Raw genomic sequence first — 25626 nt, forward strand, 5'->3', positions numbered from 1 at the left:
CTGAGTCTGTGTTCTCAGGCTTAAGTAAGTCCTCAAACTTGGCTCCAAATAAATCTAACTGCGATTTCTCTAAGTTTTAGTGCTTGTTGTTTCACTTGTTGTCAACAGGCACCGGACCCAGGTCCTTTACTGCTAATCCTTCAGCCTCAGCAAATCAATCTATGCTACAAACATATCAATGCTGACCCTGTGCCAGTGGAAAAGGCTTCTAGTTCTGAGCACGGTGCTCGCTGGCCTGTGACACTGCTCACTGTCTCCTTCCTTAAGCACCTTGTGGGCTTCATCCTGCTTGTATCCTTCCAGGCCTTTCCTCAAACGTCACCTTCTCAGAGAGGCCTGATCTCCTAGCCGCCCTGCTGAAAAGTATGACCCTGCCCCCAGCACCTCCCCGTGTTATGTTCTGTCCACCAAACCAAAGCAACATCTTTACAAAGTTAATGTGAAAATAAAGAGAATGAAAATCCAAAGGCTAAGTCAACTGAAAAATAACGTAGCTGCAACATTTGTTTAAATATCTTAAATATCACTCCATGATTAGGCTCAAAATTATCAAACAGTAAGGCATATACAATAAATTACACCAAACATTCCTCAGACACTAGTTGCATTGATCTTTTAACAACAAGAATGCCTGCAACCTGAACTGAATTGAGAATTACAAACCTCGCAGAGGGTGACTCAGGGAACCCATCACAGCCAGCCTGATATCAACACACTGTCCCATGGAAAAACGTGCTCCTCGGCGAAATCCTAAATGCACTACATACACCTCTGCTCAGCCACAAGTGTCTGAAAAATCAACTGCAGTTTCCTTCTAGTTAATCATAGACCAAGAAGGCTACACACTTCCATAAAAGGCTCTGTATTTCTGCCCTTCACCATAGATAATCTCCATGATGCCAAACCCAAACAGACAACTGCCTCTGACCTTGACCTCGTTATTACAGTTGGGGAGGAGCTGGAGGGAATGTGACAGAAGAGCGGGCCGCGATCAGCAGCGAGAAGAGCGCATGCAAAGGCCACAGGGTAGGAGGGTGCCTGGGGGGGGATGAGGAATGGCAAAGCGCGAGGGTGGCTGCAGGGGAAGGAGGGATGGTGAGGATATAGAGCGTGGGAACTTGAACACCAGTGCTGGCATTCTGGTCTTCACCCTGAGGGCCATGGGGAGTCATTTCCAGGTTCTGAGCAGAGTAATGACGGTATCTGACTCATGAGTTAAAAGATTACTCCAGCTCCCAGGTTTAGAACGGGCTGCAGGCAGGCAGGGCGGCAGATGCAAAGGTCATCCAGGTGAGAGATGCTTTAGACTCACGCAGCAGCAGCATAGGTAGGCGGAGAGCCTGATTCAAGATGTATTTTAAAGGTAAAGTCTCTTGGGACTTCCTGAAGGACTGGACACGCATGAAAAGCACAGAGGAATCAAGGATGACTTGGAGGTTTCCGGCCTGAGCAACCAGAAGGCTCAAGTTGCCATGACGGGAGGCTGAAAGAGCAAGTGGATCTAGGACGTGTCGAGTCTGAGATGTCTGATCGACATGAAAGAGGTGACATTGAGAGGGCAAGTGCAGCCAGCGCTCAAGCCCGGGTGACTTGCTCTCCTTTACCTGACTGACTCGCTCTCGTTTACCTGACTGACTGGCCCTCTGCGGCCTCAGGCTTTGCCTGCCCTCCGCTTTCCGTCCCCTCATCCTCTGTCCCGCACTCCCACTTCCCCCTCAACTAGAGACAGCATAAGATGCCCACTCAGCCTTTCCTGGACGTCAGTGTTGAGGTGCAAACATGACTTGGGCCTTGTTGCCAGGAGGGAGGTTAAGCTTCCAGTGCACAGAATGAAATGACTTTAGTTCTGAATCTAGGAAACAGGCCCTACCTTGGGATGTTTTTCTGACTTCTCTTTAGATTTAGTTGCTTGGAAATCTTTCTTCTCACATAGGACCAGTGGGGTGAGGGGCACCCAAGCCTGTCTCCTATTAGAGAGACACGGGCACTGCGAGCCGGTGCAGGAAGCGGGGGCTGCGGTTGACTTTTCAGACACTTGTGGCTGCACAGAAGTGCGTGTAGTGCATTTAGGATTTCAGCCCAGGAGGATGTTTTTCCGTGGGACAGTGTGGTGAAGTATATGTATATGCTGTCAACACAGGGGCAAACATCTTCCTTCTTTTTCACTGGTTTGTCCTTCTTCACAACTGGAGCTGGAAAAGGGGGTGCACAGGAGCCTCTCAGTCTGAGTTAAGCATGGAGACCTTAAGCCTGTCCTCAGAACAGGTGGCATGGTCCCTGCAGCTCCTCATGCAAAGGCCACACTGGGGTCTGGGAAATGGTCATTTAGTAACAAGGGGTTGAACGGGCCGGAGCAACCCCCTCCTTGAGTCTTTGTACTCAGGGCAGTGGCGGTGGCGGGAGAACCATGTGGGATCTGGGTTCCAGCTGCTTCTCAGTGACACCCCGCCCTGGAGCTGTGAATAACACATGGCAATAACCATCACTATGACCTTCTTCACAGCTCTCTTCCCTCTGCCAGCCATCCTGCTCACTGCTACCAACGCTGGAAAATACAACTCTGGTATAAGGCAACTCTTGCGTCTCACAAATCCTATCTTCCGATCAAGCTGAAACAAATGTTCTTGCTCCCCACATCCTCACATCCCGCCTTCCCTCCACCAGCACGCTTACAGCAGCACTGCACCCTCCGAAGGCATGCTGAGGCTTTTCCCACCGCAGCCCTGGATCTCCACAAAGCCAAACTCACGCATCCAGCAGATCCAAATAAATGCCGCATCTGCCCTGACGCCTTCCCAAATTCTATGGGATGTTCTTTGTTCTTTTTTCCTAGTAATTCGTCAACCACTGCCTTGTATTACAGCAATGTGGATATAAATCTTATCCTCTCTTCACTGCAAAGAACATGTCTGGTTTATGTTCCTATTCTTTTGACCCCTTGGACCTGTTCAGAAAGCATTACTTAAATGAAGTAACAAAGGCATGGGCTAACGACAGAGGGTGTCCCTGAGCCATTTGGATTCCACCGCCATAAGGTGTAGTGCAGAAAGTGGGGTTGAGCGGCCAGGTACATTTCCTCACTAAGCAACAAGGAATCCAGGACCCTGAGAGTAAAGATGGGGTAGAAATGTCTAGAGGTACAAGTACTTTGCAAGCAAATATTATTACTGACATGAAACATCGTTTCTAGAAATAAACAAAGATAATCTTGTCACAGTCACTTCACTGGTCAAGTAACTTACTCAAAGTAACTTTTTTTAATGTATTAAGTCAATTAAGGAAAACCAGGACCAGCTCAGTGAAGGAGAAATAAACCTGGTTGGAGATCCTGGACAAATCCTAACTTCCCTGACCCCCAGCTCTCCTATGTGTAAAATGAATGCTGTAAAAACTGAGTAAAATGTATATGCAAAGACTCTCTCTAATCCCTGGCACAAACATGAGAACTCAATAGAAGCTATTATAAGCCCAACTATGCGACCAGCAACATTACATACTTTATTTAGAGGCCTGGAAAACTCTGTATAGGAAACTCTACTTCTCTGGGCTTTGATTTCTTCAAAACTGTAACTTCAGTTGAATGACCCACAGACTTTCTCACTGACAACGTTCAATGGTTCTTGGACCTATTCATGCAACTAACATAAGAAGCTTCTGGAAAGTCTAAAAAGGTCTATTACACTGCCAAGGTGCTGCATGAAGTTCTGAATGGCTCCAGTCGTTCAGAGTGGGGCAGGAAACAGACAGGCCTGAGGACAAGGGCCTCTCGTGCTGTTCTGAATGGAGGGGACTCACTGAAAGATTTTCAAGCTGTTGAGTAATAACAGAATTGTATTTCAGACAGACACACTATGCACTGAAAAATGCTGCCTGATGAGAATTCTACCTTTAATTTCCACTAAGCAACACACAGAAGTCATTATTTGACTCTACTATCCCAGAGCACTGGGAAATCCCATGCTTACAGATGGATTTTGAGTCCTTGCTTTTCATGTTTTTCCCTTTCCAAAGTTCACTCCGGGCCCAGCTCTCTGGCTATCCCAGGTACTTCTGTTGACTGCTTTCCAGAGGTGAATTACCATTCCCTCGGAAAACTTTCACAACTGGGCTGATAAAACAAACCCAGACCGTAGCTGGCTTGCCCCAGCAGACTGCTCTGGTTCCATGTCTGCATATTTCTACATCAAAGAGATGAATTCAAAACCTAATCCTCTAAGATTTAAAAATCAGAATTTACAGATTATGCTAGTTTTCATGTTTACCTAAATATATAAGACCTAATTCTATCTAGAAGCACTAATACTTGAATCCTTTCTAAAACAATCTCTTGGCACGTGGCAACGTGTACAGTTTACAGGTGCGCTACCACCAACCAAAGTGAAACAACCTTTTGAACTGCTTAAACTTCTGGAAAGTTAAAAGTAATTCCAAGATACTTTTGGAGAATCTGTTTCCAAAACTGTCTCTAAGATTCTGCCAACCCTCTGGCAATACCCTGAGAAACCCAAGTTACGTAAGGTGGAGGCGGCAAACTCCAGGCCGGGTCAGCCTGAAAAGGGAAAGACACCTCTTAGATCCAAAGCCTCTCTCTCAGCACCCACAGTTCCCAGACAGGCAGGAGCCTGAGTTCCGGTAAGAATTTTTCCCAAAGTGCAGTTGGTTTCATCACAAACTCCTGACTTGCCTGGCCCTAAGGCAAACCTAAAAATTTCCATCTTAGACCAGGCAACAGACAAGTGCCCAGGGGATTTCTGTGGCCACCAACCTGGTGCACCAAGGCTTAGAAACGATGTCCCACCAGAGTCATCAGCGTAAGTGCAGAGACGTTATTGTTTCATACTCTGCCAAGCTCCACTATGGCTACAGGACAGTCCCCTGTGGCTTCCCAGGATGGTCATTTAAAACAATGACGAACTCAATAAATTTGCTGCCAATATGTTGTTGTACAAATGCCAAACAGTGATGCTCTTGGGAAAGTATCAAACTCATTTTCTCATCAGTTTTTTCATCCCCCAAAAATGTATTTTTATAAATAAGGCACACATTTTATATTTAGAAAATGGCAGAGGAGGAGGGAGTGACAACTAAGTAGGGCAAGAAACATCCGACAGACATCTGCCTACACTATAGCAACCAGAAGCTGGCCCAAGTGAGGTGGGAACGACCAATAGGTGGCGACACCTCCTCAACTAATGAGGTGTCCAGACCTGGAATGGCAGGTCCGCTTTCCTTAGGACAGCCAGAGTGGAGCAGCCATGCCCACTCCGCCTTCCTGCACTGTAGTCAAAGCACACCCCAAAAGCAGCTGGCCATTCTGAGAGATGCGGTGAAAGGAATCCATCTTGGAGCTGGTGTCCATGTCACCTGGGGGTATATGTAAGCTTCCCCTGTCACTTGGTCCTCATACGGCCCATGAGGCAGGGGTCATGACTTCCCAGTCTCCAAATGAGGCTGACAGCTTCAAGAGCATGGGTTTGGGTGGGGCAACCCGCATCTGCATTCCAGCTTCCTCACTTGCTCTAAGTGTGATCTTGGGTAAGGGCCTTCGCCAGTTCAACAAGGCAACAATGAAAAAGGACTGACAGATCTCACAGGGTTGCTATGAAGAGTAAATAAGAAATGCAACTGCTGGGCTGCGGTGGCTCATACCTGTAATCCCAGCACTTTGGGAGGCCGAGGCGGGCGGATCATGAGGTCCAGAGATCGAGACCATCCTGGCCAACACGGTGAAACCCTGTCTCTACTAAAAATACAAAAAGTTGGGTGTGGTGGCATGCACCTGTAATACCAGCTACTCGGGAGGCTGAGGCAGGAGAATAGCCTGAACCCAGGAGGCGGAGACTGCAGTGGGCTGAGATTGCGCCACTGCACTCCAGCCTGGCGACAGAGTGAGACTCTGTCTCAAAAAAAAAAAAAAAAAAAAAAAATGAAATACACCAAATGCAATGCCTACAACACAGTAAGCCTTCAATAGACGTCACCTGCTATTAGCGCTGTCACTGGCAACGAATAAGAATAAATTAGTAACAATAATGCTGTCACTGCTGCCCAAGGTTACCCAGCTGCTAAAGAGCAGGACCAAGATTTGACCTTGAGTCTGTGTAATTCCAAAAGGAAGCTCTTAGGCACTCCATGGGCTGGGATGATGGATGGAGGAACCAGATTTGACTTTAACAGAATGATTTCCTGTCTCTCAACAGGACTTTAGAAGCTTTCTAATATCACAGCTTTACGATCCCAAACAGAAAACATCTTGCAAAGGATGACATTAAAGTGAGATGGGAGGCAGGAAAGACATATTGCATTAAAATATATCAATATAAATGATTTTTATAAGAATGTTAATGGCAGGCCATTCATAATAGTCCCAAACTGGAGGCAACTCAAATGTCTACTAACAGTAGGATGGGTAAGTAAACAGCGGTGTGCTGATATAGTGGAATACTATGCAGCAATGAGAATGAACTGGCAATTCTGCAAGCAAAGCACAGCTGAATCTCACAAATACAATGTTAAGCAAACAAAGCAAGATGCAGAAGAGTATATACTGCATGCGTCCATGTACATAATGTTCAAAATCAGGCAAAACCAACCTTTGATGTTAGGTGTCAGGATAATGGTTATTTCGGGAGTGAATAGACGGCAGTACCAATGGGGCTTCCAGGGTCTGGAAAAGATTGTTTCTGGATAATACAGATTCTGGTGACACAGGTGTGTTTCCTCTAAACATTCACCCTCAATCAGTACACTTTTTTGGTGCATGCCCTCCTCTGCATGTGTAAGAGTACACGTTCAACAGCTATTAAAATTACTATCCACAAGTCACTTGGTTGCTGCTGCATAATGACAATTCTGTCATTTCATCCATAGTCCATGGGAAGTTATACAGCATAATGGAAAAAAGCATCAGGCTTGAAGACCACCCATCTTGAATTAGAATCCCTGGTTAGGTCACTCATCAATTATGTGATTTTATAAAATTATTTAACCTGAGTCTTGATTCCTCAACTGGAAATCAGAGCTAGTACACTTGCATATGCAGAGTTGGTCTCAGCATTCTTGAAAACTCATGGAAAACATCTACCATCCACAGTACTTGCCCACGTGGCAGATGCTCAACAAAGTAGGCAAACAGTCCCAACAAACTAATTCATTACTCTAACTCTCCATTACTTAATGTTCCATCAACATGAAAGTGAATGACCGTATACCGCAAGTACACTAGTTTAGACAAAGAATAATGATGAACCCAATCTTGGCCTCTACTCATTTTTCCAGTGTGGACAGGGAAGGGAGAAAGTGCTGTGGAAGAAAGAAAATGACTGGAGCAGGATCTCAGAGAGGCTTGTGCCAAAGTTGGGTACCCAAGACCCAGCTGGTATCTGTCAGAAGAAAGTGAGGCTGATGGTCAACCAATGACAGTTTGGGTTGCTTTCCATGGAAACTAGCAAATTACTCCTGCAACTAAATTTCTTCAGCCTTGTACCTCCCCAAAGTCTGCATCTTGGCTAAAAAGAGGCATTTTCTATATTGTCCAAATATATCATGATCAAAGCCAAAGTTAAAAAAAAACAAAGCAGTTCTTGCATAATCTAGTTTTGCCAGAAGTTGGATATTCAAACAAACTTAGAAAAGACTGAAGACAAAATACAGAGAGAAAATGAAAACAAAAACAAAAATACTCTAGGGTGTGAGAACAAGAAGTCTCTAGATAGAAGAAAACTAATTTAAAATAAATAAAGATTCATTCAATTCCTGGCTCAGGGAAGGAGGTAAAAATGGCTTAAGGGGTGAATAAAATCCTTCAAGGGCCCACAGACAACTATAACAGCCCCTTGTCTTGGCAAGAGGCTGATCCTTGGTGACTTTTTTCACCCAGTTGAAAGTCCCAGGACTGCAGATAAGACACAAACCCTGCACCCTCACTTCCTCTACTCCTGTGCAGATTCTAGAATTCCCTGGTAGACTGCAGAACTACCCTCATCCTGTGAGTAGTACCTGGTGGGAGAGAGGAATGTCCCCTAGGTTCAGCCAACAGCAGCACATCTATGGAGAAACGAGAAGGGCGACCAGACGTCTGTCATGTTCACCATGTGGACGTGACACACAGTCAGAGCCTGCTCCACTCTACAGCTCTGGGTGTCCCAGCCCTAGTCAGTCCCATCTGAAGCCCCAAAGCACAGAATGTTTATCAACCAAAGAGGTGCATTTGGGCTTATTCCCAGGGCAATGGCTGGGCCTGAGAACTATTCCAGAGAAATTTCACCCTGAGAAGGACCTTGGCTAATGTTCCCCAGACCAACTGCTACCTAGGAGCTGGCAGTGTCACTTGGCCTGTCAGGTGTTTTTTCTGGTAAGAAGTGCCTGTGCTTCTGGCCCTCAATGTCTGTCCCCAAGGGCTGTGATCCGTGGTCACTAACAGACAACAAATGTCATCCTTCAAATATTCACAGCAACAGCATGTTTCTATCCGCATGACAGTCCACACCCGGCAGGGTTTTCTCAGGCCATCCAGGGCTCCCTCCTTTGGTGACACTCTCCTGGGCCTCTCCTGGGTCTGGGGCTGGTGTCTATTTCCTTGCTGATGCGAAGGCAGCCCCTGGACCACCCTCCCTCTGTCATCCCCCTGTTCTCCCCCAGCTTTCTGCCCACACTTCCTCTTCCCTCCCTTTAACGCCACCAGCAGTCCAGGCAGAGGGCCACAGCCCTGTCCTCTTCTCTCGGTCATGCCTCTGGAGACCCCACACACCTTTACCCCTTCTGCTACAAGAGCTGTTTCTAAAGTGTGTGTGGAGATAGTTCCTGACTTCCCAAGCTCTGGCTCTGAAATTCCAACTTCGTACTGGAATGTTCACCTCAGAATCAACAGGCGTCAAGTTGAGCTCCCCTTTACTCACGATTTATTGAAGGCCTCTGAGGTGCCAGACACTGCCCAGGTGCTGGAAAGGACACTGAAAGGACAGAGCCAACCCCACCCCACAGGGCCTACACTGTAGCAGAAGTCATCCCAGGCAAATTTGAGTTTGAGCTATTGTTTCTCAAAAGCAACAGAGACGACAGCACACACACCATTCTTCCACTGAGAAACAATCCCTCGCAGTCTTCCCTTAACTTCCTTATTTCTCCCAAAGGTTCTATCTCACAGGTTTCAACCCTAAGTACAGAATCGATCATCAGTTCCCTTCCACAAACGCATCTGAAAATCGCCCCCTATCACCAGTCGCTCATCCCTCATCCCGGGAATTGTGCACTTGGCTTCTCCATGGCCTCCATCCCCCCCGGTTGCCTTTCCCTCTAATCCGGCTGCATCCTCAGTCAAATCCAATGAGCTAACTCATTTAATCAGATCAGGGCTACCAAGCCGAGCATCACTGGTCACCTCAGGAGAGGATGCTAAACTGCTTGGCCTTCTGTGGCCCCCTTCTCGATAGTGGAGTCCTCAATTACCTTTACAAATGTGTGGTTCTTAACTCTCTGGCATCAACTCCAGGCAGCCAGTACACACCAAGGCCGTGCACGTTCCCATCTCCACCTCTGCTCCCGATTTCCTCCTGGGCAGAAATCCGTCCTCCCCAGCCAGTAAAACTCCAGGCACCTTGCAAAGACCAGCTCACAGCCTGCCTCCCCGAGTCTTCCCGGGGCCTCTCCTCCGGAGACATGTCCTCCTGTTTGAACTGCTGTGGAAGACTCCACTGGACGCCCCTCGCCTCAGGCACTTCCCCGCCTGTGGGCTAATTTCCCACGTTTCCACACTGTCTCCCCTTGAAGGACACAGAAGTGAATCTCTGCAGAAGGGAAAAGACCTCTCAGTGACTTCCATCCTCTACCCTATGCTCTGGCACGATGGCTTGTACATAAGCCATACAAAGTAGCAGTGGCCTCACAGTGACTAGCAGACACAGAAGAGCTAGGAGAAAGCTGGAGCCGCCGACTCCTTGTGCCTCTGGCTGACCTCCAGAGGCCAGCAAACCTCTCATCTTACCTCCTATTGCCTTCCCCAGCCCTGGGCTGTATGTCACACTGTGTGCACCGTATTAAAACGTACTGAATGGGCCGGACACAGTGGCTCACGCCTGTAATCCCACCACTTTTGAGAGGCTGAGGCGGGCAGATCACTTGAGGTCAGGAGTTTGAGACCAGCTTGGCCAAGTAGAAACCCCATCTCTACTTAAAAAAATAATAATAATAATACAAAAATGAGCCAGGCATCATGGTGCATGTGTGTAGTCCCAGCTACTTAGGAGGCTGAGGCACGAGAATCGCTTGAACGCAGGAGGCAGAGGCTGCAGTGAGCCAAGGTCGCGCCACTTCACTCCAGCCTGGGCAATGCAGTGAGACTCCATCTCAAAAAAAAAAAAAAAGTATTGAATGAACAGGATAATACGGGCGGTTTAGAGTACCCAAATGAAGGAATTCACCCCACCAAGTCTTCCCTGGCTCCTCCTCAGTGTTTCCCCCTTTACACTCCTGCAGGACTCCATTAATACCTCTTGTAGGATACTGAAGTCTGCTTCTATTAAAATTAAATTTGAAGTTGTCTTCTTTCTCATGTTAACCCCACAAAGGGAAGGCCTGACTCGCACTCAATTCTTAACCTCAGAAACATCTCAGTCACATAGTGGTCAGCTGAAACTGACCAGATAATGCTCACCTTACGCTTAGAAGGGCAGACATCAGATTTCCAAAAGGAGCCAAAAACAGAGTAGGGGAGGTCAACCCACGCTTTGAACAATTCTGTCTTCATTTGATCTTGAAAGAGCTCAGAAATAGTAAGACATAATCTTCTTAACACATACCAGTACAGAGAACCAAATACCCATTTCTCTAACCAACAGACGTGCTTTTAAGATGGCTCAAAAAAATCCTCACTAAAACTCCGTAACATTAATTGCTGTGTATCAACAGTGAGTCTTTTGCCAAAGAAAGATAACTTAGACTTCTGTCTGGTGAGAAACAGATACATTAGTACACTGGCTTGCATAAATATTCCCATGAAATAATTAGTTCATTAATATGCAGCACATTAATCTGCAAAAACTTCTAAGCAATGGAAATCCTGCCCAATTAATGGATTTCTTTAATAACTGATTGCCTTAAACTCATTGGCCTTAAAATTGATAAATTACACTTATCAAATAACATTTGATAGATGACTATTAAGTGATTTGGAGTTTCTCTCTCCTATGTAAAGTAGTTTGATGAAATCTGAAATTCAAGGACTCTTGATTTTACCAGCAAAGCATGTTCTGTGGTCTAACAGTGTCACCCAGTGGTAAAAGGCACAGTTTGGTGTTCAGGGGAGCTGTTGCTTTTTAAAAGAAATAACCCATCATACGTGTTTCTTTACTAAAAGGAAAAGAAAAAAAAACACTTTTTTGAATTGCAAGAAGAAAACTAGTATGTAAATTCTAAAAAACATGACTGGCACAGAAGAGAGCAGCTCTTCATCCAAGGCCACTCTGAAGCCTTTGGAGACCACTCAGGAAGGAGCATGCAGTCCTGAGCTCGGCCTCCTGAGCTCGGGAGAGAGGCACGGTGGTGTAGGACCCGTGACTCAGGAGCAGTGCAGGAGGAGTTGAAATCAGCCCGTTCTCCAGGCCAAACGAGAGACCACAGGCCACCCTCGCTCTCAGCTGCACTGTGTCCTTCCTGTTTTGCCTGTCTACCATGCAGCCACAATTCTCTAAAGTTCAGCTCTTCCAGAAAAAAGAAACAAAAAGCAGCCAATTCTGTTCCAAGGTTCAGTATCTGATCCTAAAAACTTAAAAAAAAAAAAAAAACCCAAAAACTCTCATATGGTGAAGCTTAACTGAAATAGTAAATTATTTAGCTTCCTTATCTGCAAAAAGAGAAGGTTGTGCCAGATGACCCTTGAGATCCCTTATTAGTGAAATGTTCTGATAATAAAGAAGAGTTTGGCTCACCTGCTGGTCTCCACCACACAGGCTTATAACCAAGAGCCCTACAGCTCTTGTCCCACCCTGAGGGCCTGACTGACCTGTGGAGGGCCCCACCTTTCGCCTCCATTCGCTCACCCCTGTTCCCAAGAACCGCTGACTTCTTTACATGAAGCCTACTTTGAGTAAGTTTTTAGGTACAGATGCTGAATTACCCAAGCTGTATCCACCCTCACTCCAGGCACCCCGAGGAGAGACTCAACTGCTTGGCCCAGGGTTAGAGAGGCCCACACGGGAAGGCAGAGTGGAGCAGATGTTATTTAACCAGAAGTCTGTATCCTGGGGCTCCCAGCTACCACAGTCAAGAAACACATTTTTAAAAAATCAAGACCCTTGAACTAGCAGCAGTAGTCACCCATACCGTATACGATAAATAAAAGTAAGCCAATGTTTATTCTTCTTTGCATAAAATCACCTATACCAACACTTATACATTACAGCATCATTCAGTTAATTCAAGTCTGAATCCCAGAAACTCTCCTGAAATCAAGCCACAGTTCAGCCCTATTCTTCCTAGTTTTTCCTGACATACTTTTGCTTACTCTATAAATCCACGGATATTCTTCTTGCCTACTCCCACCAAAGCCCAAACACACGTGAAAAAAGTTAATCATGAAGTCTTTCTTATTCCCTTACATTTAGAAAATCAGCATCTACTCTCATAGACTACTTGTAAGAAGACAAATTTCTGCTACTCTCTGAAGAATTTGTTGGCAATGTGTAGCAAAAGGCCTTACCGTGAAACACCCTTGAACGTAGTAATTCCACTTTTAGGAATTTACCCTAAAGAGATCAACAGAGATGTAGACAAGTGTACACAGAATGATATTTATTCCGGCATGGTCTATGATAGCGGAAAAAATGGAAGCCATTTAAATATCTAATAATGGAATACAGTGCAGCTTAAAATCATCCATTATTAGAATAAATAATGAAAGGGAAAATATTCACAAGGCACTAAATAGGAGAAAAACATTAGGCTCCAAACAGTATGCCCTTTACTTTGGAAAACAAATGCCTACGTGTGTGTCTGTGTGTACAAATGCACAGCATGGTGATCCTCAAAGTGTCATCCCAGGGTCCGAGGCATCGGCACCATCATGGAATTAGTTAAATGCAAATATCGGAGATGCAGTGAATCAGTCTCTGGGGGGTGGGCCCGGCAACCTGTGTTTTATCATGTTTGCTAAGTGTCACATAACCTTTGCAGTAGACATTAAATTTATTCCATCACACAGATAGGGAAATTAAGGCCCAGCGAGACTAGGTGACTTGCCTAAATCTACAAGGCTAATTAAATGGCAGCTAGCAGCATCATGCAGCTAGCTCCAGAGTCCATGCTCTGAGACACTTTGCTACAGCACCTCTCTATTTTAACTCTCCTATTTGGACGTGTGCTCTTTCTGCTAAATTAATGGCAGGATGCATCCCCCTGTTGTCTGATCACCTTCATAGTGGTTTAGCGCTTCTGTTACAAAGCTATTGATCTGGGGGCTGGGGGTGTCCTGGGCTCTATCACTAACATCCCCATTAATATACCTCTTGATGAATACCTGGTTGACATCTTTGAAGGCTAAAAAAAGATATTTAGATCTAAGTGAACATTAAATACCAGCACACATAAGCAAAAACTTGAATGCCATCAGCAATGACATGCAGCATGATACTGACTAAACACACAAGGCACCTGTTGCCTGCTAGAGGGGAGCGGCCATGTGGCAATCCCATGCACAGCTTCCAAACCACCTGGCCACCATCTTTGAAATTATACAAGTTTTGATTGACTTCTTTTCCTTTTTTGGTTTTTGCATGATTTCAAAATTTGCATGTAACAGAATCCTTATTTATATTATGTTATAGTCACAAAATTAAAATTGGTAAAATAAAGTTATCACACTTAATTCCTAAATTGCAAGTTCCTGAATAAAGAGACCTCCCTTGGAATTTTTCTCCTATGTTATTTTCTGAGGAGAAAACACCTCGGTCATTCATCTCAGGAAACTACAAAGAGGAAGGACTGAGAAGATGGTTGATTTCGGCCTAATCATTCCTGAGAGGAAGGAAAATACACAGACCACGAAAAGCTTCCTGCTGGGCTAGCTTTCAAAGCCCTCAAACATTCCTGTCTTCAAGAGCTGAATAATAATTCCGTAATATTTATGACCTGGCCCAACTGGCCAAACAAACTAATACTTTCAAAAGAAGAGACTATCTTCAAACAGACTTAATGACAGAAACTTTAGAAGGAACAGAGACCAGGTGTTCAACTTCCTCATTATGACAGATGAGGAAACTGAGGCCCAGAGAGATGAAATGACTAAGTTAAGAGAGTGGCAAAGACATTCTGGACCACACAGTGGCAAAGCTCGGACTAGGACCAAGATTGGAGTCTGGTCCACTCTTCACTACCCAACACTGCCTCTCACTTCTGACTGCTTTGCAAATTTTCTAAATTGATTGTCCACATTTTCTACTGATCTGTGGGTGTTTTGGCACTGTGAGTAACACCACCATTAACATTACCTCTGGATCAGTAACTGGATGGCATCTTTGAAGACTAATATGTTTCAACTGTAAGTACACTTTAATAACAGCTCGACAGTTTTATCTGCTTCTATAGCTGATCAAGTTTTAAGATAGTACAGTCGTCATGATGATTTTTAAAGCTTCTCAAGCTAGACGAAAACTACCCATCTGCCTTTTTTAAAATTTGCAGTATTACCATTGAGCAGCTACAATGTTTAAAAACCAGTGACTGCTCAGACACGGTTATTTAGACATCCTCTAAGTCCCTACTTCCCACTGCATCTTGCTCCATTAAAACCTATTCCTCACGCATCAGCATTTAGAATGAAATTAAGTAAGTTGGTGAACAAATTAAATTCAACCCTACCAACCTTCAAAGTAAAGACCAGTCTAATTGACAACCTGACCCCCATATTCCCATCAGAACATAATGAATGCTCAAAAACGGACACAGATGGGCCCACATTACTACCACAAAAATAACCAGATGCCCCCTTTTCTCACCAACTTGTATGATTGCAAATTCTTTACTGCATGGCCACTCTAACTCTACTTTAATCTCCTACCTCCTAGATAAAAGTTGTTGGGATACCCAATCACTGAATTGTTTCTGCTTCCTGGCCACATCCAACCCAGATCTGGTCCCATTACCCTAATTCCACCTTCAAATCACCCAGTCCAACAACAACCCCAAGTCTGCCTTTCCAAAATAGTCCCAGGGTTCTTCTGGGTACACTGGCCCCGGCAGAAGCAAGCTAAACGAAGCCAACTTCTGTATAACTACACGTTGTGTTCCTGGTGGGTTTTGGCTGATGAGATTCAACACTGTTGTCTGAAGTCACTAGTAACGTATGGCAGAGTAGAAAGAACCTTAAATAAAAGGTCCACAAACCTAAATCCTGACTTCACTTCTCTGGGTTTGTTTCCTTACTGGTAAAATGACAGCCAGTCATTCTATCATTTTGTAAGTTTTTCATCTCAAATCTCCGTATATTGGCCAAATTGTGGGTCAAACAGGTTTGTTTCTACAGAAGAATATGTTCTAACTTCCAACCACTCACTCACTACAGGTTGAGCATCCCTTATCCGAAACACCAGAAGTGTTTCAGATTTCAAAGCTTTTCCAATTTTAGCATATTTGGAATATTTCTGAGTATCTACACTCTGAAATGCTCCGGTGAGCATTTCCTTTAAGCAGCATGTCAGTGCTCAAAAAATTTTGAATTTTAGAGCATTTCAGATTTCAGATTTGGGATGTTCAGCCTGTATTTCACTTTTGAAATACTGAATTAGTTAAGGGTTTGTCTGGAAAACTTCATTTTTCACTCTTAAAAAGAAAAAAGAGACCTTAATGCCAGAAACAACGGTAACAATCATGTGTTTTTTCTGTAGGCTTAAAATGTTCCATAATTAAAAGCATTTAAGTTGGCTCTTATTTGATTTCTCCTTCCGCAATGAAAACTGAGCGTGAGGACTGGGACACATCTCTGTCTGGGTCTTTGGAGGATTGTCTGTCTCTAACCAAACCCTAGAGAACAGCTATTTCCATGGCCCCGGCCCTTTTAATTAAAGTCTGTTTTCCCACTTCCCTCTCTTCAGGCCACCTGGTGGGCTTTCTGTGAACAACCAATACGCAGGCTTCTCAGGGAGGACACCAAAAACAAGAAAGGAGTAAAGCAACAGCTGTCAGCAAGACCGGGAGCCACAGCGCTCGCTGGTTGAGTTAACCTGGTTGGCTGAACCAGTTACTATGTCTCCTACGGGGGAGCACAGGGTGGGCCTGAAGATCGAGAGGGGAGCAAGACGTGGTCCAGGAGCTCCCTGCCTGGAGGAGAAGAGAGCAGACGCGACAGACGCACCCGAGGGTCAACAACTGGGAACACAGACACCCTGGGGGTCCAGGGGGAGGCACAGGGAGGCCTCAGGGACCAGATGCTCTTCCGACTGCACCTCCTGCCAGCTCCAGGGGAGGCACTTGTGCCCTTGTACACAGGTCTGTGAGGGTGCGTGGGGCGTAGGTAACAGCACCTGGCTGCAAGTAGCTGGAAGCGCAGGGCTCCTCTGCAGTTCACACGAGAATGCTGGAGTTGGCCCAGGGCTGCTTCATCGCTTGGAGGTGGCAGGAGGAACCTGGGCTCTTCTCCTAGCCCTGCCTCAGCTGCCCCAGGTACACATGGGAAGAAGGGAAGGCAGAGACAGCCCCTGAGGAGGGCTCTCTCCAGCTGCGAAGGAAGGCACTCCCAGAAGCCCCCGGGGGCCTTCCTCCATCGCCTCATTGGCCAGAACAGTGTCACATGACCACTCTAGCCGCAAAACGTGCCAGAAAAATGCAAATTGGCATCCAGCAGGGAAGAGGGGATGGCAACGGCTGTCAGGTGGACAATCAACCCTCCTCTACAAGTACACATGCACACGCACACACACGCACACACACATGCACACACACCGACTGAATGCTGAGTCCCCCCAAAATTCCTATGTTGAAGCCCTAACCCCCAAAGTGACAGTATTTGGAGGTGGGACCTTTGAAAGGTAATTAGGTTTAGATGAGGTCATGAGGCTGCAGCCCACATGATGGGATCAGTGTCCTTATAAGAAGAGGAAAAGAGACCAGAGCTCCTTCTTTCTCAATCTTTCTCCCTGTACTCTCCAGCCTCAATGCCATGTGAGGACACAATGAGAAGACGGCTGTCTGCAAGCCAGGAACCCAATCTGCTGGCACCTTGATCTAGGACTTCTAGCCTCCACAAGTGTGAGGAAATCAACATCTATTGTTTAAGCCACCCAGTCTGTGGCATCTGTTATGGCAGCCTAAAGAGACTAAGACACATACAAGAGTCAACTGCCTTCAAAGGCAGGCCATCCTCCTGACAAGGGGCTTGCAAGGCCCCTCAGTTAACTACTCTGGATCCCAGCTCCAAGCTGAAAGGGAAACAAGAGCAATGGGAATTTCTGAGAAGTGCTGAGTACTCGCAGCATCTATAATAAAAGCTGCAATAAGCAATAAAGATGAGAGAAGTTTAGGCCTTTTAGCCTCAGCTTTTCCATTTATGTGAAGCCTCCCTTTTAAACTAAGGGGGCTTTGGCAAAAGTTTAAATGTAAACACATTTGTAGTGAGTGTGGGTACTGGAATAAGGGAGTAAACTACACTGCCTCTGAACTTTCCCTGATTCAACTCTGCACATTAATTTAACTCCCTCTGGAGGCTTGTGGTTCCAGGACGCCAAGCCTTGCCATTTTCCCACAGGCTGCCCTGTAGAGTCACGAGTAAACAAAAGCAGGGCAACCCCAGCTCCATGAGACCGTTCATTCACCACCGACAGTGATCTCAGTCACCCCAACACAGCACACCCAAACCCAGAAACTCGAAGTGATCTCCCCACAGGACTCCGCTGAAGCCTTTCACTATCTGTATGGACAGTAACAGACACAGGAAAACTTAAAAGCTGAATGGGAAAATGACCGCATCCTGCAAGTGAGCATCCTACTTGGCAAACAAGGAACACAGAATGATGAAAGTCTAAAAACAAAGAGCTCACTGGTAAATACCCAGACATCGGGTGCCACATGTCTATAGAGCATAACAACCGTTTTTCTTATGGGAATGGAAAGGAGGCTGTTTTAGAAAATATTCAACATTTCAAAAATTCATGTAATTCTGGAGTTAAAAGAGGCCTTTGAGAAATACCACTTCATTTTAGTGATGAGGAACAGAGACATCAGTCATAATCCAGATCCTATAGAAGTGAAGTGATCCGATTCATCTTGACTCCAACAGGATGCTTTTAAGGATCATTTAGGACTACTGCAGTAATCTCATGTCTACTTTGTAAGCGTCCATCCTCAAGTCAGTTCTCTGTCTGTCTCTCTCAAAACAAAGCCTTAATAGTCACTCCTTCTCCCACTACACAAGTCTGTGAGAACAACCACCACCTACCACTGAGTCTGCAGCTCTAGTCCTGGGCTGTCAGGTATGAGGACTTTTGCCCCAAGAACCAATACATATCCTCCATCAAGTTACTCACTCTGGCAATTCATTGCATTGCAATCAAGTCTGTTACTACCTAATAACTCTATGGTCAAGTGATGTTTGCCCAAAGTCTCAACACACCATCGAGGGATTTAAATCCTACAGCAGCAGTAATGACTCAGGGAAAGAACAGAAAAAGGTGGCGTGGCACCCCTTAAGTAAATGCTCCACCTGATACGAAGTCCACATGAAATGGAGAACTCGGCTTCTTTCCCTGAGTTACCCAAGTTGTCATGCTTTCATTTCTTTTGTTGTAACAGGATTCATTACCCAAGAACCCAGCATCCTATCAGCTTTGACTTCACTCACAGCTCTTATCACAAAGGTCAGAACTTTTTTAACAGTACCTTTTTCAAGTTCACATAAATAGGAGCTACTGGTTACATTAACTAAATGAAAAGGACAAGGACAAAGGACACGTTAACATACTCATAATGAAAACTTGTCTTTTACTGACAGCTGGTTATAGAGGAAATCATTCATCACTTCTAGAGGAACAATCGTAAAATAATTATGTAACAAGAAAATACAGATCATCATAGCTAACTACTTCCTTTATGCCTTAAAAAAATTAATCTGAACAGCTTAATTACAGTAGGATAGTTTTACCTCCTTAAATGGATTAAGTACTTAAAAATGTAGCACAAAGGCCATGAAAAATGAGACAATTCTTTTAAAAGTTTTCCGAGGCAACTCAGAGTTGAAAGAACAAAATCTAAAAGTCATTCTCTACATTTTGGTTTATAATGTTTTTTTTGTTTTGTTTTGTTTTGTTTTTTGAGATGAAGTTCGGCTCATTGCAATCTCTGCCTCCCAGTTTTAAGCGATTCTCCTGCCTCAGCCTCCTGAGTAGCTGGGACTACAGGCGCCCACCATGCCCGCCTAATTTTTGTATTTTCAGTAGAGACGGGGTTTCACCATGTTGGCCAGGCTGGTCTTAAACTCCTGACCTCAGGTGATCTGCCCGCCTTGGCGTCCCAAAGTGCTGGGATTACAGGTGTGCGCCACCTCACCCGGCCGATAATCTTACAAATGTCAAACTGAGTAAGATTCCAATTATTTGTGAGTATACTTTATTCAAGATTTTAAAATTCAGTTTATAGTAGAAAGTACATAAACACAGTGGTACATGGGACATGTTAATTAGGAAGGACACTATTTTCCTTTTTTTTTTTTTTAAGGACACTATTTTCCTAATTTCATCTATGAATCTTTAGAACTGAAGACATAAACCTTATTTTCCACTTACAAAATGTATTAGCTCTGGAAAAAAAATCTCTGTATTACCATTACTATAAATCGTTATACCTGATAACAACATATTATCACCAATGTTAAGGAATCTCTTTTTCTCCTTCTATAGTTTAATCCACTGAAATGCCAGTCTCAATAGTCCCTATTTGTACCTTTCTGGCTTTATCAAATTCTCCCCAATTCTCCCCCAAAAAGGCTTCAGAACCTTCTTGGTGGCCTGTGACACTAGCTTTTCATATTTCAACCCTACAGCGGTTGGACTGTGCTTCCTGTCTACTTTTGCCATACATTTAGCCTCTCGGAGACCTGCCTTCTGTGACATATGGTGTAGTTCTATTGTAAAGGATTGCGAACTATTTTATTTAGTGTAGAGAAAAGAAAAATGACAGCCTTAGAGAAACAAAACATTTTTAATTTGAAAAGGACGGTCTGTGTGATCACATCTACTCTGTGTAATTGCCTGTGATAACCGGCGTGGCCATGTGTGACCCTCCCACCTAGAAATGATGCTTGGGAAGATCTTGGTGGGAACCACAGAAGGAAGGAGGATGTTGCAAAACATTGCCACTGTGATGACCAAAGTCCTAAACCCTAAAACGGGTCACGGTGAATCCACTCAATCGTGATGGAAATACAGCTAAGAAAGACTCAGTTATAAGCACTTTCCTTCTCTGCACAATTAGACTTGCTCTAAAGAACTCAGATAAACTTTCTAAAATATCTCAGATCGGAGGCTTTCAAATGCACTTTATCTATATACAGTGATCCAGTACCCACACACACCCAACAATGAAAAAAAAATGAAGTCAACGTTTCCAGGAGAAATACATAGCCTTTACAACACGCTGTATACTCTAAGTTCATTATTTCGGCCAGGCGTGGTAGCTCACGCCTGTAATCCCAGCACTTTGGGAGGCCAAGGTGGGTGGATCACTTGAGGCCAGGAGTTCGAGACCAGCATGGGCAACATAGCCAAACTCCATTTCTACTAAAAATACAAAAATTAGCCAGGCACACACTCTTAATCCCAGCTACTTGGGAGGCTGAGGCCTGAGAAAAGCTCGAACCCGGGAGACGGAGGGGTTGCAGTGAGCCAAAATCTCGCCACTGTACTGGGTGACAGAGTAAGACTCATTAAAAAAAAAAAAAAAAGTCATTATTTCACTTTGTTGTAATGCTTGTTGTGACCCACTAAACTAATTTTATGACCCACTAACAGACTGCCTAGCAGCTTGGAAAATCCTGCCCTAATTCACTTACTTAAACTTGCCACAGTAATTTGGCAGCTCTCTTGAGACTAGTGAAAGCACACAAAAACGTCCAACAGAAATGTACATTGGATGAGCTTGCTCTATACCACCTGTCACGATCCCTTCCAAACGGGAAACATTTAAACAGTTTTATTTGGGTTAATATTACTGATAGTAAGACATCATCTTCTCTTCCACCTAATCTTTAAACTACCTTCTCCAATTGTTAAAAAATAATCTCAAATCTTTTTACCTGTGTGTGAATGAGGGAGAGAATACAAATTAAAGATGACTTCAATAATTATATCTGTTCACAGGTAAGTTTTTCCCCTACATCATGATGAAAGCTGAGGAATAAAGATGACCGAGACAGTAAATTTCCCCACACTTACTAAAATACTTTGTAAAGCAGTTCCAACAGTTTCTCTATCCACAAATAAAATAAAATTAGCTTCAACTGCATTCTCCTTTTAAAAAAAAAAACACAGTGAAAGTCAGTTAACAAGTTTCTTAATGCCAAAGCAATCATTCTATCTGCATAATTTTCTAAGAAGCTGAACAAAATTCCACACCCTTAGCTCAAATTAACAATGGGTAAGAAGGAAGTTCTCTGGTCCCTGGTACCAGGAACCAGTCAAGGGCCATTTAACCCCACCACACAGGAAACTGGGCAAAAAGAGTAGGGGAGACACTAAGAACTGAGGCACTTTTCATACTGACCAAAAGAGATGAGGCAACAGTAATAGTATGACTCACAGAAGGAGCCCAAGCTTTAGAGTCTGAGAAACTCAGCCCCGCTCTGCCACGTATCAGCTGGCCTTAGTTCGGCAGCAAAAACAACAAAAATAATTACTTAACTAATATTAGCTTTGAGCTGGGCAGTCCTAACTGCCATTATCTCAGTGAATTTTTACAACACTCTGAGGTAGGTTCTGAGGGCCAGAGAGGCTAAGAAACTTGCCCAAATTCATAAAATTAATAACAATTAATAATGGGAGGGCCAGGCTTCAAACAGGCTGACTCATTTTAAAGCGGTTCAGGGGATTCAGGTAGCTTTCTGAGCCCATTTTTCCTTGTCTTCACCTCCTAGGCTTGCTGCAAGGTTTGACGCCTCTGGCCCATCCTAAGAGGCTCACTGCCACACATATGTCATATATAATTAATGTATAGTAGATATGGACTCACCTGATCACAGGCATCTCAGATAAGCTGGCCTCGCCTGTTCAGAGAGTTAGAAATGGGCTTTTTCTTTATCTCCTTTTCCTCTACCCTCCCACTGCCTTACTCCACAAACACACCTCCCCCACGAATACTTCCCACCTACCTTATGGCACTGCAGTTCACAGCACTGCAGGCATGAGAAACATGACACCCATCATGAGTATGTTTACTAAAGGAAGGGAGGTGAGTGCTAGCATTGCTCAGACAGGGCAAAGGTGCCAGGCAATTCAAAGCCAAGACAATGACAGAGAGTCATAAGGGCCGGAACTCAGACTGGGCAGGAGGAATGAGCTGGGAGAACCATTAGATTAAACTTATTTACCCAACAAGGTCTTTGCCACCCAACAGAAGGGAGGCAGGAGAGGGATGAAGGCTGGTACTGCTGGTGTGAAATGGACTGGACCAGTTGAGACTTGGGGATCTGGCACAAATGAGAGGGGCAGGGTCTCAAACATGCCAGGAGTTCTGCTTAAGGCAATAAATAATCTCACAATGGAGTGTAGCGTTGCATAAACATTGGTTTTGGAAACAGGAAGTACCAGTACCAAGCAGCTAATAAGTTTCAACAGAACATTTCAAAACAGGGTTACACTGTCCCTTTCTTTCCTGTGTAAGGTAGATGACAAATGCTAACCCCTCCAATCCTCTACCAAAAAAGTGGGTGAGCAGAAGCAGTGATGGGCGGTCAATGAAGTTCACAGAAGTATATCAACCAAAAGCTCATTTAATCAAGTGGATGAAAAATATGTCAATAATACACCATCATCTGATGACTGAATCAGGCATTTTTTAAAGCAAGTATAGAACAATTGTGAGTACGCAAGCTCCTATGGTCTAACAAGTTACCTGTCAATGTCAGACCGAAATTATTAGTTGTCATAGCAACAGTACACAACACTGCCTGCTCAGATTAGTCATAAGCAATTGAGCTCTTTGTTTTACATTATAAATATACAACTAATTATTATAAAAACTATCTTCCAAGTATTAAGAAATCACTACTTTCTCAAACCAGAGGGATTTATAACCAAACTCATAATCTTGACTTGGAGAAAAGCACCCATAAGCCTAAATGATATAAATTGAATTTATAAATGTTCAGGAAACAGGACATTGTTATTATAAAGTTGTTTAATAATTTGAAGTCATACGATGTTTTTTTACCTCAAGGAAAAACATTGATTATAAAACTGACCACTGGATTAAATAATATTATCTAACAAAAGCAGACTTACAAAGACATCTATTATTTTAATTAAGTAGTGATGACATTATGAACTTGGAATCATACTCCCACTGACATAATTTAATGCCTGATTATAAAACAAACTATTCTAAACATTTTACTTCTGTCTTTAATCTAGTTTTATTTTGCTCACTCTCATTTTTTTAAATAAGTTGTTCCCACCCCATTAGCAAGAAATAAATTTTGTTTTCTCTTAAAATGTTCACTTCTGAGATAAAGATTCGATTCAGTGACTTGGAAAAATTGGGCATTATTTGTTTCCTCACTGCATCTGCTGCGGAACCATTTTCTCTACAATTAAACATCATGGCTTTATCAAAGAACACAGGTCTAAACGTCAGAAACGCCAGGCCCAGTCCTTGCTCTGCCACCCAGGAGGCTCTGTGCCTTCAGAAAGCAAGTTCACCCCTCAGCGTCAAAGTATCCTCACCTGAGCCCTGGCCTAGGCAATCAGAGGTAATCACTAATCGGACAGGCCAATGCTAAACTTGCAGACATCTTTAACACACACACACACACACACACACACACACACACACACACACACACACAGGGCAGTGCAATCAGGCCACACGTGATAGGCCTTTCAAATCCACACACCCCACCCCCAAAAGGGGAAACAGGAGAAATCTGATTTTACCTGGCTGCAAGTGCAATGCAGAATAACAACGTGAGCCCTAGGACACCTCTGATCCATAGGAATCCACATTAAAGCTGCACTGCTGCCTGGGGCCCTCAGGACTGGCAGGTGACGAAGCAGAGAGAGAAGACAGACCAAGCACATTCCCTTCTCAATACTCGATATACAAAAACAGCACTATTTGACTAACAATGACTAGCTTAAAGTGACTTTCCAGAGCCCTCGTCCTTCCTGTCATCAGAACCGACTGACTGGAAGGCCAGTAATTTGATATCGGAAATTTACAATTGATAAAGTCATCAATGGTGACTCCTCCCAAATGCATAGAAGATCTAGAAATGCTGATCTCAGAGTTTCTGGACTGTTCAGGGCTTGACCAGGATTCTCTGACTGAAAAATGAAATACACCAGTCAGCACTCAGCATGGCAGAGAGCAGCCCAGGCCAAAATATTCATATTTGTCAAGCCCTGACCTAATGAGAGCTCAGCTCTGGACAAAACAAAGCCGTGCGCAATGTTTAGACTTGACTGACACCTACTGTGTGCTCCGTGCTACTGCCCCTCACTTGAGCTCTCCCTGGTCCATCTGGGCCACAGGCCACACCTGGCTTCACAAGGCATCCCACCATGGAACAGCAGGCAAAGATTTAGAAGGCCACCTCAGCAAGTGCCACTTCTCAAAGATACCCAGATAGTTTTGTGGCTAAAACAAATATAGTACCCAGGTTTTCGTTATTGAATAGAAAAGGTTCAAAGCAGGAAACGTGCACTAAGAATGGACTTTCCCCCCATGGGATTGTCAGGGCCTCTCAATAGCTTCTCCAATGCCCTGGCAGCAGCCCTCACTCCCCACCTGATCTGACCTGGGCCTGCTTCTCATGCCTCATGCCAGTCTCTCCGCCACCTTGCTCCCTGCGCCTTAGCCACACAGGCCTGCCTTCATTCCTGGAACACACCAAACTCTTTCTGGGCTGCATGTCTTGGTGCACACGATGTCCCCACCTGGAGCGCATGACCCTCCCAAGCCAGCCCCCTTCCCACACTTCTCCTGACCCCTGGCTCTTCCTCACCTTCTCAGTCTGTATTTCAACATCACCTTCTCGGATCACCAATCCAACACGGGTCCCTCCGTGGTCAACCTCTGTCCTAAGCTTGTTTCCCAACTCTCACCATCTGTAACTGTTTAATTTATTGCCAGCCCTATGTGTGTTTTTGATCTTCTCCCCTCTAGATATTTAGCTACCTAGGGGCCAGGGCCATTTCTGGTTTGTACCTTGCTGGATCTTTAAGGTTAGGAATACTAAATGTTCAATTATCATCTGTTAAAGTGATGAAATACCTCAATAAATTGTGCATGGAGAAAAGATGCAGTCCATAAACATTTTTATTTGTACTAAACTGGTCACAGTGCGAAAACAGCTGTCCACTGGTATTGGGCATAATTATTAATTTCTAGCCTCTATTTCTCCCTACTAAGTACCCAACCAGGTTGGGTCTGTGC

The 25626-nt window shown here is 44.4% G+C and overlaps 1 protein-coding gene across 7 annotated transcripts in view; it reads right to left on the reverse strand.

Annotated features, from left to right (window-relative positions):
- The window catches only part of FAM107B (family with sequence similarity 107 member B), an 86259-nt gene that overhangs the window by 13364 nt on the left and 47269 nt on the right, over positions 1 to 25626 (reverse strand). The window contains exon 1 of one of the 7 annotated variants that reach the window (XM_063607277.1): positions 22204 to 22219. The exons of 4 other annotated variants lie outside the window; for them this stretch is intronic. Coding sequence is in view for 1 of the 3 variants with exons in the window: in XM_057298820.2 (XP_057154803.2) it covers positions 6594 to 6762 (169 nt within the window). In the remaining 2 variants the exon portion in view is untranslated. Of the gene's footprint in view, positions 1 to 6593; positions 8193 to 9447; positions 9466 to 22203; positions 22220 to 25626 lie in introns of those variants that run through there. 2 more of the 7 variants (XM_057298821.2, XM_057298820.2) reach the window with 2 other exon arrangements.

This window comes from Pan paniscus, chromosome 8 (genome assembly GCF_029289425.2).
Source record: "Pan paniscus chromosome 8, NHGRI_mPanPan1-v2.0_pri, whole genome shotgun sequence".
In the NCBI taxonomy this organism is placed as follows: Eukaryota; Metazoa; Chordata; class Mammalia; order Primates; family Hominidae; genus Pan; species Pan paniscus.